At 34.6% G+C, this 16,340-nt stretch overlaps 2 protein-coding genes across 3 annotated transcripts; both read left to right on the forward strand.

Annotated features, from left to right (window-relative positions):
- Positions 1–1,386: 1,386 nt before the first annotated feature.
- Positions 1,387–3,661, forward strand: LOC114174129 (plant intracellular Ras-group-related LRR protein 3-like). Its single transcript, XM_028058894.1, has 3 exons — positions 1,387–2,096; positions 2,502–2,668; positions 2,803–3,661. The coding sequence occupies exons 1-3, from the start codon at positions 1,536–1,538 to the stop codon at positions 3,446–3,448; spliced, it is 1,374 nt and encodes a 457-aa protein (XP_027914695.1). The 5' UTR covers positions 1,387–1,535; the 3' UTR covers positions 3,449–3,661.
- A 545-nt stretch (positions 3,662–4,206) lies between these two features.
- Positions 4,207–13,378, forward strand: LOC114173080 (protein DMR6-LIKE OXYGENASE 1-like). Of its 2 annotated transcripts, none has more exons than XM_028057301.1 (4): positions 4,207–4,566; positions 10,015–10,294; positions 10,393–10,717; positions 13,196–13,378. In XM_028057301.1, exons 1-4 carry the CDS (start codon positions 4,326–4,328, stop codon positions 13,241–13,243), a joined length of 894 nt encoding a protein of 297 aa, XP_027913102.1. In that variant the 5' UTR covers positions 4,207–4,325; the 3' UTR covers positions 13,244–13,378. The 2 variants fall into 2 exon arrangements, with proteins under 2 accessions (XP_027913102.1, XP_027913101.1); XM_028057300.1 differs by lacking the exon at positions 13,196–13,378 and adding an exon at positions 12,267–12,654 and having other exon boundaries at positions 4,217–4,566.
- Positions 13,379–16,340: the final 2,962 nt, after the last annotated feature.

The raw sequence follows: 16,340 nt of genomic DNA on the forward strand, positions 1-16,340 counted from the left end.
TTGTAAAAAAATAATTTTAGATTTTGAACTTGATCCAAATATTTACACTAGATTTAAATCTTGATCCAAATATTTAGACTAGATTTAAATCTTGATCCAAATATTTGGATCTAAGATGAATGTGGATTGGATCATTAAAAATTCAATCCACGCCCACCCCTAATCAAAGGAATTGAATTGTTGAGAGATCACAAGAATTATTCTACCAAATAGAAGTTCTTCAAATAAAAAAAATGAAAGATTCAAGAGAATAAAGTAAATAAGTTTTTTATATTATCTTGTAAATGAGTGGTTTATGCAATTAAACTTTTGAAATTGAGAGTAAATAAACATTTTAATGTGAAAAGAGATAAATGATAAATAGAAATATTAAAATTGAATAAAAATATCAAACCTAATGTCTTAGTGGCAAGTTTAAACTTTAATAAAAACCCTAATGTCTTATACATGTCCTTATTAAGAGATCACATCACTGATCAAAATTATGATGTTATGAACGATCAATGATGTAAACAAGAAATAGAAGAAATAGAACAAAAGAGTGGAAAATAATTATATTGATTAATGGAATACATATAGAACTAAGAATACATTACATCCATCCAACCCCGTGAATGAAGGAGTTAGCTACTCCTAAACATACTGAATACTAGACTGATGTTGAAATTGAATGTCTCCATCCTTGAGAATGTCCTTCTACTAATGTAGAGATATCAAATTTCTTTCTCTCCATGTGTGTTGATAATGTTGACTAGTCAATATTTCACTTATTCTCTTTCCAAATCTGAGATTTTCACTTATTTGTAAAATATATCAAAACATTTTTTTTTCACTTTTATTGAATTAAACTTGAAATATCAAATAAAATAACAATAAAACATAAACATAAATAAAATAAAAAACATCATAACTTCAATTGTCAACATTTTTCTTAATTTAATAAATAATTAATCAAATCTATTAATTATAAGTGTTTGCCATCAATTTATTAATATTAAGATCAATTTTGAAAATAAAAAAACTTTAAAACATGTTTAATAATTATAAATTAAATTAATTATTTTTCAATTCTAATCAATATATTAATATCAAAAATAATTTTTTGACAAATATTTTATTTGATAAATTTGAAAAAATTATTAATATAATATATTTATTTTAAAAGTAACAAAAATAAAATAATAAAATTTTAAATTTTTTTACAAAAATAATTATTTCTCAAAATTTGTCAAATAAAATTTTATTAAATTATCATTGCTCCTTATAATAACTTATAAGAAATCACTCGGATAATAATAATAATAAAAAAAAGTACCTGTTGTTTTAGCCCAAGAGACTGACTCAACGGAGACATGTCCAAAAGAAAAGAAATGAAGCGACAACCGTTTTGGCACGCCAACCAACCCAAAACATCACTGTTCAATCCAAAACAGCGGTCAGCAGCAGAAACTAGAAACAATCTATCTATCTACCTTTCTTATTTTCTTTTTCTCTCAGCTTTTACTTCCTTCACAATTCTTCATATCTTCACCAAAATGAATCCCAATCTCAACGATTTCGCTCTTCTCTCCCACCTTCTGCACCACCTTCATCCACACACCCATCCACCATTGCCCACACAATTCCACCAATCTCTACTCTCCAACTTTCCTCACTTGAACCACCCCCAAGTGTTAACCTCGCTCACCCAACGCGCCTCCACCCTTAACGTCGCCCACACGCTCTCCCTCCTCCGCACCATCGGTCCCCGCCCGGACCCTTCCGCCGTTGCCGCCGCACGTGCCAAGATCGCCGACCCCCACGCGCCGGACGACGAGGCGCAGATTTTTCATGCGCTGGTGCGGGTGGATGACATGCACGAGGAGTGCGTGAAGCAGTTTATGGCTGCCGAGGAGATGCTCGTCGAGGCTTACGCGCAATCGGTCAAAGGGGTTGGTGAAGAGGTGGATGAAGGTGTGGTTGGTATTTTGAGGAAAGCAGAGACTGAGGAAGTGGAAAAGGTTGATCTTTCTGGTTCCCAGTTGAAGATTCTTCCCGAGGCCTTCGGGAAGATTCGTGGTCTGGTTGTGCTTAATTTGTCTCAGAATCAGTTAGAGGTTCGCGCGGTCTTTTATCTCGATCTTTGTGTGTGTTGTTTTCATCGTAGCAAAACCATATATTCACATGATCATATAGCCTATGATGTGTTTTATTTGTCAATGTCATTTGGTGAAGAACCTGTTTTCGTGTTCTAGAGGATCAAGGCGGCGGTTTGATTCAGTCTCTTGAGTCTTGAGTGTGAATCGAAGGATCGTGTAGTGTATACAAAAGAATAATTTAGCGTTTGATTTAAATCCACCAACAAGTGTTTGAATCCATTGACATGAAGTGATTTAAACCAAAAAAGAAAAAAACTTGTTACTTTGAAGTGAAGTAACTCGTTGTTGAGCATTTGAAAGAGATTATAATTCAATTGTTTGTTGTAGCTTATAGTTTTGGATGTTTTGGTGCCATTAAAACAGGCGATTCCTGATTCAATAGCAGGACTACAGAAGCTTGTGGAGCTGGATGTTTCATCTAATGTTTTAGAGTCTCTGCCAGACTCCATTGGATTGCTAGTTAATCTAAAGATCCTTAATGTGTCAGGGAACAAGCTAACTGCTCTTCCCGAATCCATTGCTCTTTGCAGGTATGTTTCTTCTTCATTCTAAAATTAAACTTTCTTAGATAATATAAATCCATTTGTGTGTCTTTATCTAATAGTTCAAGTTTTGACACTTGTATTTTGTGCTTCTTTTATGTTTTTCTTCAATGCATTTGTAGGTCACTGGTTGAACTGGATGCAAGCTTTAACAACTTAATGTGTCTGCCAACGAACATGGGTTTTGGACTTGTGAACCTGGAGAAGCTTTTGATCCATTTGAATAAAATACGATTGCTTCCCTCTTCCATTGGAGAAATGAAATCTCTCAAGCATCTTGATGTTCATTTCAATGAGCTTCATGGTCTGCCTCAGTCTATTGGGAAACTCACAAATCTGGAATATCTAAATCTTAGCAGTAATTTCAGTGATATGACAGAGCTTCCTGAAACATTTGGTGATCTGGTTAACTTAAGGGAGCTTGACCTGAGCAACAACCAAATCCGAGCACTTCCTTATACGTTTAGTAGGCTCGAAAACTTAACAAAGCTGAACCTGGACCAGAATCCAATCATAATTCCCCCAACAGAGGTTGTAAGCCAAGGGGTTGAGGCTGTGAAAGAGTTCATGGCCAAGTGGTGGCATGATCTCATTGAAGAAGCTCAACAGAAAAACATGGCTGAAACAAATAATCAGCACGCACAGACAGGGTGGCTGGCATGGGGATTCTCATTGTTAAACAACGTTGCTGGGGTTTCTGAAAGTGTTGTAGAATATTTTGGAGCTAGAAAAGCTCCTAGGGATCCATGGTTGGATCAACAGTTGTGATTTACTTCGTAATTTTGTGGGATGTATATAGTTTGTGATAGATAGAGTTTGGTTACCTGTGACCATTATAAATATGTGATCAATACCCGTGTTTCAACAAGCGTACCATAACACAGGAGGCTTGTTTTTCATTTTATCTTTTCTGTGTTATACTTGAACAGTTTTTTTATACGTTTTACTTGCTCTGTTAAACACAGTATAATTTGTTTGGAATTTTTGTATGGTTTTGTATGAAGACAGAGTACCCTGCTAGAGAATAATGAAATACATAGAGAACTCAACCATACCAAGAGTGTAAGTTTCAAGAAACATTTCTGCAACATTGAAAGATCAATAAACTTAAAACCACAAGAAAGATCAGTGTTGATACATATGTAGATAAAAGAAATAATAGGTTGACAGTCACATTTGACCAATTTTTTTACCATCTTCATAGGTTACAAGTTAATTTGTCTTGAGTTGCAAGTTAATTTTAAGGTGATAAAAAGTGATTAAATGTGGGTGTCAACCTATCATTTAGCCATCAACGGAATAAACCCATCAGAGTAAATAATTGGAAAGTCCAACTCAAACCTGAATTAGAATTCCAATCACAGACAAGTGACGATAAAAGTGGTTCATCACGGGCCATGTTTAGCCCATAAAAGAAAAATGCTTCCTTTCATTCTGATTATTTTTGTTAGCGAGTTGCGCACATGACTATCAAGTAACTATTTTTCTTCCCTTTTGATTTTACTACGTTAAGCAACATGTTTACTAAATAGAAGTGCTATTTAATGCAAATAACAGTTTCACCCGATGGAGTGTTGATTTTGTTTTTCTATCAAACATACACATCTATGAACTAAAAATTAAATAAATATAAAGTCTTCTTTCTATGCAATTTGTACTTCCTCAATTTCAAGTGTTCTCGGAGAAGATGAACTCCTTTGAGTTAGCTGATGAGTCCGTTCCTCTCTTTTCCCTATCTCCTAAATTTATCCTCCCAGAGGAGAAAAGGCCACAACTTTCAGAGGTTACTTCTCTGGACTCAATTCCCATAATAGATTTGAGCGAACGCAGTTGCAACGATGACAACCCTTCATCCTCTCTGGTGGTTCAGAAGATATCACGAGCTTGTGAGTGATGGGGAAAACAACAACAAACAATATACCAGAGAATGCAGCGGATATAATTTCCCCTAACTTGCAAGAATCTATGAGGAGCAATAATCAAAGAGCAGCAATAATAAATCACCAAAAGCACAAATAAAGGCACCAAGATTTTTAACGTGGAAAACCCCTCAAATCAAGGGTAAAAACCACGAGTCGTCCAGACCAAAGAAATAGCTTCACTATGATCAACAAGAGTACAAAAGAGTCTCAATCAATAGCACAAATTAGTGCCAACACCCAACCAAATAACAAAGCAACAAAGCTTTCAAATAGAGAAGAACAAGAGAGGAAAACCTCTACAAATCACTGCTGCAGTGCGAAATTAATATCTCCCAACTCAGACCTCGTATCAAAGATCCGACCGGTCAGAATGAAGAGCAATGAGTTCCGAACCTGCTGTAAAAATTTCAGCCCGATCCAACGGTGAACGAATCCGCAGCGCCGAATTTACTGCGACAGCTCTATGAAAAACGTGAACAGAATTTTCCCTCTACCTCTCCCTCTATGTGTTAGGGCTTTCAGTGTATTCTCACTCTATTGTTCTGCCTCTCTCTTTATTTTATAGCCTCCTCTCCACTAGGTTTAAGTGAGACATGGGCTTCTCAAATTTTGGGCCTTTTCTCCACATAGGAAGGGAGCCCAATACCCAACAAATCTCCCCCTCACAACTATGTGGAGATAACCGCCAAACCGGCGATCTCACAACAAACTTCAAACTTTCCTCTTGGCAATGCTTTAGTCATCATATCAGCACCATTATCATCTGTATGAACCTTTTTCAACTCCAACAACTTAGCATCCAAAGCATCACGTATCCAATGATACCTCACATCAATATGTTTGGATCTAGAATGAAAAGTTGGATTCTTACCAAGATGGATAGCACTTTGGCTATCAACAAACAATGAATAGTTATCTTGCCTAAAACCAAGCTCCTGCAAGAATTTCTTCAACCATAACACCTCCTTGCATGCTTCAGTAATAGCAATGAACTCTGCTTCTGTAGTAGACAACGCTACACACCTTTGTAGTCTTGATTGCCAAGCCACAGCTCCCCCTGCAAACTTTATCAAATAGCCCGAAGTGGACTTTCTGGAATCAATATCCCCAGCCAAATCTGAGTCTGAGTAACCCATCAAAGTAGGTTTATCACCTCCAAAACAAAGCTTCATATCAACTGTACCATGAAGATACCTCAAAATCCATTTCACAGCATTCCAATGCTCTCTACCTGGGTTTGACAAAAATCGACTAACTGTACCAACAGCATGTGCAATATCTGGTCTTGTACACACCATCGCATACATCAAACTGCCCACCGCAGATGCATAAGGAACTCTACTCATATTGGTCTTCTCAACTTCATTTGAAGGACTCTGTTTAACACTCAGTTTAAAATGAGTAGCAAGAGGAGTACTCACAGCTTTAGCATTTTCCATCTGGAATCTCTGCAACACCTTCCTAATGTATTGCTCTTGTGATAGATAAATCTTCTTTTCTCTCCTATCACGTGAGATATGTATGCCAAGAATCCTTTTAGCAGCTCCCAAGTCTTTCATGGCAAAAGACTCGCCAAGTGTCTTCTTTAACCTGTCAATTTTGGAAATATCTTTTCCAACAATAAGCATGTCATCAACATATAATAACAGGATAATAAAGTCATCATTAGAAAAACTTTTAACAAAGACACAATGATCAGAAGTAGTCTTCATGTAACCCTGCTCACACATAAAAGACTCAAACTTCTTATACCACTGCCTTGGAGCCTGCTTCAAACCGTATAGACTCTTCCTTAGTCTACACACATATTCTTCCTTGCCTTTAACAAGAAAACCATCAGGTTGCTTCATGTATATCTCTTCCTCCAAATTACCATGAAGGAAAGCTGTCTTCACATCCATCTGCTCAACCTCCAAATCAAGAGTAGCAGCTAAACTTAGCACAGTTCTGATGGATGACATTTTCACCACAGGTGAGAAAATCTCATTGAAATCAACACCCTTTTTCTGTCTGAAACCTTTCACCACTAATCTGGCCTTGTACCTTGGAAGTGTAGAATTTGAATCTTGTTTCACCCTGAAAATCCACCTAGTTTCCAATGCCCTTTTGCCCTTAGGCAATTTCACCAAGTCGTAAGTGTGATTATCATGCAAAGATTTCATCTCATCTTGCATTGCATCCAGCCACTGTTTCTTCTCTTCACTATCCAAAGCCTCTTCAAAACACTCAGGTTCTCCACCGTCAGTCAAGGTTATGTACTCATCACAGGAATACCTTGTAGAAGGTTGTTTTTGTCTATTAGACCTCCTGAGTTGGACTTGAGGTGATTCAGGTATATCACCAAGATCGTCATCATCATCATGTTCCTCTTGAGCATCATCAATTGGAACCTCTACTCCACTTCCAAACTGTTGATCATCAACATCACCATGTTGCTCATTGTCTTGAGCTTCCGTTTCAACATTCTCCAAATTGTGAGTGGGCAACCTCATCGGATTACCATCAGTGAGATTACTGTCTTTCTCGGGTGTGGTCTTCTTCACCTTATCAATGTCTTCAATGGTCTGATCTTCCATGAATTGTACATCACGGCTTCTAACAAGCTTCTTCTCAACAGGATCATAAAACCTGTAGCCAAATTCATCCTCACCATAGCCAATAAAGATACATTGCCTTGTCTTTTTATCTAACTTGGATCTTTCATCCTTAGGAACATGAACAAATGCCCTGCAACCAAAGACACGCAAATGATCATATCTAACATTCTTACCAAACCAAATTTTGTCTGGCACCTCAATATTCAAAGCAACTGCGGGACTGAGATTAATAACATGCACAGCTGCAAGCAATGCCTCTCCCCAAAAGTGCTTAGGCAACTTTGCTTCTGAAAGCATACATGTAACCCTTTCAACCAAGGTCCTGTTCATCCTCTCCGCTAGACCATTCAACTGAGGAGTTTTAGGAGGAGTCTTCTCGTGTCTAATACCATGCTGCCTGCAATAAACATCAAAAGGTCCACGGTACTCACCACCATTATCACTACGGATGCATTTCAGCTTCTTGCCTGATTGCCTCTCAACCATAGCATGAAATTCCTTGAACTTTTCAAGTACTTGACCTTTCCGCTGAAGAGCATAGACCCATAGCTTCCTGGAACAATCATCAATAAAAGTAACAAAGTAAACTGCACCACTAAATGACTTTACCTTTAATGGGCCACAAACGTCAGAATGCACCAATTCAAGTAATTCTGACTTCCTTGAGGGTGGATGCTTCTTAAAAGATACTCTGGTTTGTTTACCAGCCATGCAATGAGAACATTTCTCCAATTCTGCATTTCTCAATCCCATAAGCACATCCTTTTTAGCTAAGCAGTTAAGCCCTTTCTCACTTATATGACCAAGCCTCCGGTGCCACAAAGATGCCTCCATATACATAGCATTCACACTGTCTTTAGCAACCAAAGCTTTAGTCCAATACAATTTAGATTGTTTCTCCCCTCTGGCCATAACCAAGTTACCTTTAGTGAGCTTCCATTTACTAGAACCAAAGTGATTGTCATAACCACAATCATCAAGCAACTGCACAGAGATTAAATTAAAACGGACATCCGGAGCATGTTTGACTCCTTTAAGCAACAACTGCACTCCCATGTTGGTTTGCAGGCAAACATCACCAACACCAATCACTTTAGACTCACCATCATTACCCATCTTCAACACTCCAAAATCACCAGAAGTGTAAGATGTGAAGAACTCCTTCCTAGGTGTAACATGCAGTGTAGCACCACTATCAATAATCCACATGCTCTCATCAGATACAAGATTAACGGACTCAAAGTCACGAAGAAGAACAAGATCACCATCTGTAGCAGTAGTGACACGATCATCATCATCATGATCATTCTCTCTCTGTTTGCCCTTCTTGTCTTTGTTCTCCTTTTTCCACTTAAAACAGTATTTCTGAATGTGTCCAGTTTTATGACAAAAATGGCACTCTAAATTCTTGTATCTTGACTTGGACTTGCTCCTACTCTTCTCTCTACCACCTTTATGTTCCTTTTTCTGACTTCTCCCCCTAGCTTCTGTAACAAGCATCTCAGACTGAGATGAAGAACCATGTGCCTTCCTTCTCATCTCTTCATTAAGAGCACCGCTCTTTGCCATCTGAAAAGAAACAACACCATTCGAGGCAGAGTTTGTAATTGAAACCCGAAATACCTCCCAAGACTCTGGTAGAGTATTAAGCAACCATAATCCCATAACTTCGTCATCAAACTTTATGCCCATTCCTGACAATTGATCTAGGAGCCCTTGAAACTCATTTAAGTGATCAGAAATAGAAGAATTCTCCCTGTACCTCAAATTCATCAAGCAATTTAACAAATACAATTTATTATTGCCCGACTTAGAAGCATACAAAGACTCAATCTTCTCCCACAAAGCTCTGGCATGTGTCTCATTAGCAATATGATTATAAACATTATCTTCAACATATTGCCGAATAAAACCACATACCTGTTGGTGCTCAAAGTCCCATTCTTCTTCAGACATAGAATCTGGCTTCTGTGTAGCAAAGACCGGAAGATGCAATTTCTTGACAAATAATAAATCTTTCATCTTGCCCTTCCACAAATGATAATTTGTACCATTCAAAGCAACCATCTTTGCATTTGCCTCCATCATTCAAGCAAGTAAATATAGCCCAACCAAGAGCTCTGATGCCACTCTGATGGGGAAAACAACAACAAACAATATACCAGAGAATGCAGCGGATATAATTTCCCCTAACTTGCAAGAATCTATGAGGAGCAATAATCAAAGAGCAGCAATAATAAATCACCAAAAGCACAAATAAAGGCACCAAGATTTTTAACGTGGAAAACCCCTCAAATCAAGGGTAAAAACCACGAGTCGTCCAGACCAAAGAAATAGCTTCACTATGATCAACAAGAGTACAAAAGAGTCTCAATCAATAGCACAAATTAGTGCCAACACCCAACCAAATAACAAAGCAACAAAGCTTTCAAATAGAGAAGAACAAGAGAGGAAAACCTCTACAAATCACTGCTGCAGTGCGAAATTAATATCTCCCAACTCAGACCTCGTATCAAAGATCCGACCGGTCAGAATGAAGAGCAATGAGTTCCGAACCTGCTGTAAAAATTTCAGCCCGATCCAACGGTGAACGAATCCGCAGCGCCGAATTTACTGCGACAGCTCTATGAAAAACGTGAACAGAATTTTCCCTCTACCTCTCCCTCTATGTGTTAGGGCTTTCAGTGTATTCTCACTCTATTGTTCTGCCTCTCTCTTTATTTTATAGCCTCCTCTCCACTAGGTTTAAGTGAGACATGGGCTTCTCAAATTTTGGGCCTTTTCTCCACATAGGAAGGGAGCCCAATACCCAACAGTGAGGAATATGGGTTTTTCCAGATTGTGAACCATGGTGTTCCTGAACAAGTTTGCAACAAAATGGTGACAGCAATTACTGATCTTTTTAATTTGCCTCCAGAGAAAATAAAACAGCTCTACACAACAGATCACACCAAGAATACAAAACTTTACAATTATTACCTCCATGTGGAGGGTGGAGAAAAGGTGAAGATGTGGAGTGAATGTTTCAGTCATCCCTGGTACCCTATTGAGGATGTCATTCATCTTCTGCCACAAGAAATAAGGACTCAATATGGGTTAGCAGCAATTTCCTCTTTCAGTATAACATCAGTTACAAATTATGATCTTTGTGTATCTTTGTGAGTTACTGAAACATGTTTATTGTTGAACACAGGGAGGCTTTCAGTGAATATGCAAGAGAGATTGGTTCATTGGTGAGAAGGGTTCTTGGTTTGGTATCAATAGGGCTTGGACTAGAAGAAGATTGCTTGGTGAAGATATTGGGGGATGAACCTAGATTAAGGGCACAAGCCAATTTTTATCCACCATGTCCAGATCCAGAACTAACCCTGGGTCTCCCTGTTCATACTGATCTCAATGTTCTCACAGTTATTTTGCAATCACAGGTTTCTGGTCTCCAAGTGATCAAAGATGGAAAATGGATTGCTGTACCTGCTATTCCCAATGCATTTGTAATCAACTTGGGAGATCAAATTCAGGTATTATTCATGTGCTTTTCCTCATAGATTCTCCTTCACTTTTTCTTTTCTGTAACTATTGCAGTCAGATATTAATTTATTTCAGATTTATAACATGAGCAAGATCTTGCGTTTATAATTTTTAATAGGATAATGGTATTTTTATCTGTTTTTAATTCATTACTTTAATTATTTATTTTGATAATTTTTTTAATAAGGTAATATAATAATTCAAGAATAATTAGAGTAATAGGTAAAAAGAAAAAGATTAAAATATTATTATTTTTTCAATAATGTTAGAGATGAAATTAGATGAACCATCGCAGAATTTCTAATTTTTCTTAATATTTTTAGGATTGAAAATAAACAAAATGAAACAAATTTTTTAGTAAATTAAAATTGATTTATATGTAATAAAACTAAAAAAATTGAAGATACTGATGGAGATGATTTTTGTATAAATTTATAGATAAATTAAGTTTTTCTTGCTTTTATTGTAAAAATATTTATGGAAAATGTATAAAAATATTCTTGATGAAAAGTAAATGAATGAAATTTATATTTAGAGGGTGGACTAATTTTTTGTGGGATATTATTATCTTGAAATTGTTGAAGAAAATACGGCTTCAATCATAAGAGGGGTGAAGTGATGGAAGAAAAATCCTTCTTACGAAGAAGGTAGATTATGGTTTTAATGAAATAAAATAAATAAGATAAACATTAGCAAGGTAAAAGATATGTGCATAGATATTTTTTTATTCATTCAGTTTAATTTAATCAAATTTAATTACGAGAATACTTAGGCAATACAAAAAACTATTAGAAATCCAAACAATCTTAGTGAGGTTATCCCACTAACTTCTTAAATTATTCATTTTCAATAACACCTCTCTAATTATTACAATGAAAAACTTTCCAAAAAGAAACACGCACGTAAAACACTCAAATATTTACAATCACATTGCAGTGGTGTATTGTAATTTAAAAAGTAAAGAAATATATCATTTGAAATGACAAATGTTACTCCAAAAAATTATATTAGTTTGTTTGAGTTTGATCATCTTGAACAATAATATACCTCCAAATATACTATAATTCTTTTCAATTCTTTGTTCATGAAACAACTTAAAAACTCTAGTAGATATTAGAAAAGAGAGTGTTCGTTGAAAAGCGTAGAATCTTTGGCTTTTAAAAAGTTTGAAAAATATTAATGACTGAGATAAAAATTGCCTTAGACTCTGATTAGTGATTTATATTTAATCATTGTAAAACTTAAACCATAAGAAAAAAAATGATAAACTCTCTGCTTCGAATCTTTCACAAAACTTTTGCATTTGTCACTGTCAATTAAAAAACACAAACTAGATGCCCTACAGCTGCAAACCATTATCTTCACCACGTCATGCATCCATATATTAACCTTTCATCATTACATTAAATATATTTTTATTCTCTACGTAAAATTGAAATTTATTTATTTAAATTTTAATATATTTTGATCTTGGATAAGAATCGAGGAACATGTAACAAATGCAGAGGGTGAAGTAAAATTTGAGGTATTTATGCGTAGGTTATGAGCAATGGAAGATTCAAAAGTGTACATCACAGGGCCGTTACGAACAAATTGGGCCCACGAGTGTCGATGGCAATGTTTTATGGGCCGAACTCGGATACTGTGATTGGGCCAATTGAGGAGTTGACAGATGAGGAACACCCTCCCAGATACAGAAGTTATCGTTTTTCTGAGTTTCTTGAAGAGTTTTACAACCAAGAAGGTTCAAGGAGGATGGTTAAAGAAGCCTTTGAATTGCCAAATTAGTTATCAAATAATGCTGAATCCACTTTCACCCTTTTATGCTAATATTAACGCATCTCTCATGGATCAATGAAATAATGGAAATTACTCAATAATTTTTACTGTTGTTGGGCATGGAATGTTTGTCTGGAGAGACTATTATTTATATAGATATATAATTTAGTTAATAAAAAAAAATATTTCCTAAAAGATATTCCCTAATGTCCTAAAACTGATTGTAATAAGAACTATAGAACTAAAATGCAAACTGCTCCCAAATTAGATAAACCCTTCATTTATATATTAAGTTTCATTCAAAGCTAAGTGTAGTATCGACAAATATAACGAAAACGAACAAAAATATTTAAAATATTGAAAAACTTTTATCGCAGTGTGAATGTTTGGACAAAATCAAAAGATATATGTGAACATGTTTAATTTATTGACTCTACGGACGTACATGGTACATTCTGAGTTCATAGAGATGAATGCTTTGTGATGAAGCTTTTGGCATCTTGTGACCCTTTTATTCAATATTCGCATCTGTCAACAAGCCTACCATAAGATTCCATGGTTTTTCATTAATTCATCATAGTCTCTTTCGTTTTTTTTTTTCGCTTTTACTTACACAGCTAAACTCACGCAGTGTAACTTCATGATCAGAAAATTTTTGTCTGATCAGAAGCACGTGGTTTTTATTGCAGAGAAGTGCACTGCAGAGCCTCTACCTAATGTTTTATGCAGAAGAGTGAATGTTAATATGCAGGTTTTCATATGTAACCTTACTACTGTCATTTAGCGTATTGTTAGCTCTGTTGATACGCTATAATAGCATTATTTTCTGTGAAATAAGACAATTAAACATAAAAAATGGAGCTTTTCTAAGTTTTATAAAAAACAACTAATGTACAACAAAAAAGTTTCATGATCCATTATTACTTATTCCAAGTTCTACATGCAACAAATAAGTTATGAACTTTAAATGAAGAATTGACGATGTCTTAATTCAGATAAGAAACTTGAATTTATTGGGTGCAAGGTAATGCAAAGTGTTGGTATTGAATGAGTAACGATTTTGCTGTTGGAAGATATTGTGTTTCATTAAAGTGTCTCTGAGGTACATGTGTGTAATGAATTGCCTATAATTGTTGTTGGAAGATTCTGAGCTACCTTGTCTGTATCAGATTCAAGTTACTTCTGAGTCTGATACACGAAATGGGAATCATTGGCTTGATGTGTATTTGTATTCAATGAGTAGGAACTGTTGTCCAAAACTCACGAGTTTGTCTTTATTGTCAAAGTATTTAATGAAGATCAGAGAAGTTGATAGCTATGTAGTTCCATTTTTTCAAGTCTTACTTGTATTTTTATTCTCTTTTTTTTTTTTTGTTAAAAGAGATAAACTATTTTGTATAAAAGAGATTTAATTTTAATTATCGATTAATTAATGTAAATACCTAATTTCATTGGAAAAAAAATTGCATATAAAAGAAATGAGAGTCGTTTTTTTGCATGTAAGACAATATAAAAATATTAGGTCTCGTATATATTTTTGTAAATTTAAGAAAGAAAGCACAATTCATATTCATTACCTTTAGAAACTTATCAAAATCAACTTATATTTTGACAATGAAGAAAAAGACAAATAAGGATATCTATATAGATAAAATATTTTCAACATAGACTTTTGAGGAATTAATGACAGTTGTTTTGAACAATTTTATTTTAGCCATACAATATCGCAAGGAGTGAAAGACAATAACAGTGATTTCATTAATTCTTCAAACTCTTTTGTCTATGATTCCTTCATCATGGGTGGAAATGGAGAATATCATAAAGAAAATAAGTTGTGAAGTGAAAATGTCCTCTCTCAACTTATTCAGAGGGAAGCTTGGAATCTTTTAAATATAAGATCTAGGAACAGGAGATGAGAGTAAAAAATAATGTGCAATATCATCATATTTTAAAAATATCAATATTTAATTGTAATAATTGAATTAACTTTTGAAGTTACAAAAATTGAAGTGAAAATAAGAGATTATAGAAAATGTGATTTTATAACATAAAACAAAACATTGAAGTCATTGAAAAAATTAATTCCATTGCCAATTAAAATTTCATCAAGCTATAACTAGAATCATTGATTCCTTTCTATCCATTTGATTAGGGATGAATACCTCTATCAATATTTTTTCAAAAGACATCCTAACGTTTGGACACAAAAATATGGAACTTTGTGAAAAAAATAGTGATCAAGCTCGTTTAGTGACCCTTTCTCCTCACCTCATTCTCCATACATGTTTAGTAGAATGAAAACAAAAGCATGAAAATGAGGTCAATATATAGAAGTATAGAAAAGAAATAAAATAAATGGGGGTAAGAATGTTACGTTTATAGAGGGGATTTCACTAGGGAGAACAAACACCAACGAGGGCTGTACGAGAAGGGGTACTCGAATGCTTTCGTTGGAGAGAGAGTGTACCAATGTGGTTGAAGGATAACCTTGAGGGGGAGATGATTAGGAATCCAAGCGTGAGTCTAAATCCCACATTAGATAAAAATGAGAAAGTATATCACTATATATTGAGAGTGATATCAATGTCTTATGTGGTTAGACCTATTTGTAAAAAAAAGTTTGCAATCATTTATATATTGTGAATTAATTTTATTTCTAATCGATGTGAGACTTCCAATAAATAAAAACAATTTAATCCAAAATAAAATAATATAATTACTTAAAAATTAAATTTGAATAACGTTAGGATTGACCATTTATTCGAGATATTACTATTTGAGGAGTTAAAATTCCATCGTAGTTATATTTGAAAAATACGTATAAAAAAAAACTCTTAATCGACATGAAATAATTAGGTGTAACAAAACATTAATAAAAAAAATCAAACTATTGAAAAATTATCTTGAGATAAGAATAGTATGTTAGGGCAATAAATATGGTAAGTTCATGATGAAGGAAATTGGAATCTATAGAAATGGAATCATGGGGAATAGAACAAATTGACCGATGGAGCAATTTATTATCTGAATGGTGGGTACATAGTGCATGTGCAGAATGCAGATATATAGATAGATGATCAAGCATCCTCAAAATATTGATGCACAACTAAGATGGGTTTGTGTTAATTAAATGCTCATCATTCCTAGGTGATTGCTCCAAATGTTTCTCATTAATTATTTCTCTCTTCTGCCACTACTCTGGTTGGTTTTGCAGGAAAAACCGGCAACAAAATCTGCATCATAAATATATACATGTTGCAGAGCCTCTGTTTTCTTTTTATTGAAAGGGAAAATTCATAAATTTTAGGTTTAATTACCGGAAACATATTTTGTTTGGTTTCAAAATTTTAAAATGGTACCCACTTACACTTTTAAATTTGTCTTAATTTAGTACTCGTAATATGCATCAATGTAGTATCTTCCGTTAAGTTTTCACAAACGTCGTTAAGTACCTTGCCACATGTCAGCCTCTGCTTTTTTTAGTTTTTAAATTTTTTTAAATTTTTTTTTAAAAAAATTGCCACGTGTCAAATCCTTCATGTGACACGTGGCATTGTCAATGACACGTGACAAGGTACCTGCCACGTGTCATTGTCTTGATTTCAATATAGTCCCACATGAGTATAACAATTATAAATGTAACAAATTTACCAAAACTTTGTTATTCATGACTTTTACTATTAACTTTAATATAAATTTCAATATTTAATTTTATAAGTTATTTTTAATAACAAATATAAATATAACATTTATATAAATAATAAATTTGGTCTTAAGGGAGACACAATATTTCTCTATTTTGTAAAAAAAATATTCAGACAAAATTCTAACAAA

This window comes from Vigna unguiculata, chromosome 2, assembly GCF_004118075.2.
Source record: "Vigna unguiculata cultivar IT97K-499-35 chromosome 2, ASM411807v1, whole genome shotgun sequence".
NCBI classification, from domain to species: domain Eukaryota; kingdom Viridiplantae; phylum Streptophyta; class Magnoliopsida; order Fabales; family Fabaceae; genus Vigna; species Vigna unguiculata.

What these genes read in the sequence shown, in the direction of transcription:
- LOC114174129 (XM_028058894.1), top strand. Translation starts at nt 1,536, where the DNA reads ATGAATCCCAATCTCAACGATTTCGCTCTTCTCTCCCACCTTCTGCAC. An exon ending in TGTCTCAGAATCAGTTAGAG is followed by an intron (nt 2,097 to 2,501) that starts GTTCGCGCGGTC and finishes CCATTAAAACAG; the next exon opens with GCGATTCCTGATTCAATAGC. An exon ending in GAATCCATTGCTCTTTGCAG is followed by an intron (nt 2,669 to 2,802) that starts GTATGTTTCTTC and finishes ATGCATTTGTAG; the next exon opens with GTCACTGGTTGAACTGGATG.
- LOC114173080 (XM_028057300.1), top strand. Translation starts at nt 4,326, where the DNA reads ATGCAATTTGTACTTCCTCAATTTCAAGTGTTCTCGGAGAAGATGAAC. An exon ending in TCAGAAGATATCACGAGCTT is followed by an intron (nt 4,567 to 10,014) that starts GTGAGTGATGGG and finishes CAATACCCAACA; the next exon opens with GTGAGGAATATGGGTTTTTC. An exon ending in ACTTGGGAGATCAAATTCAG is followed by an intron (nt 10,718 to 12,266) that starts GTATTATTCATG and finishes ATTTATGCGTAG; the next exon opens with GTTATGAGCAATGGAAGATT.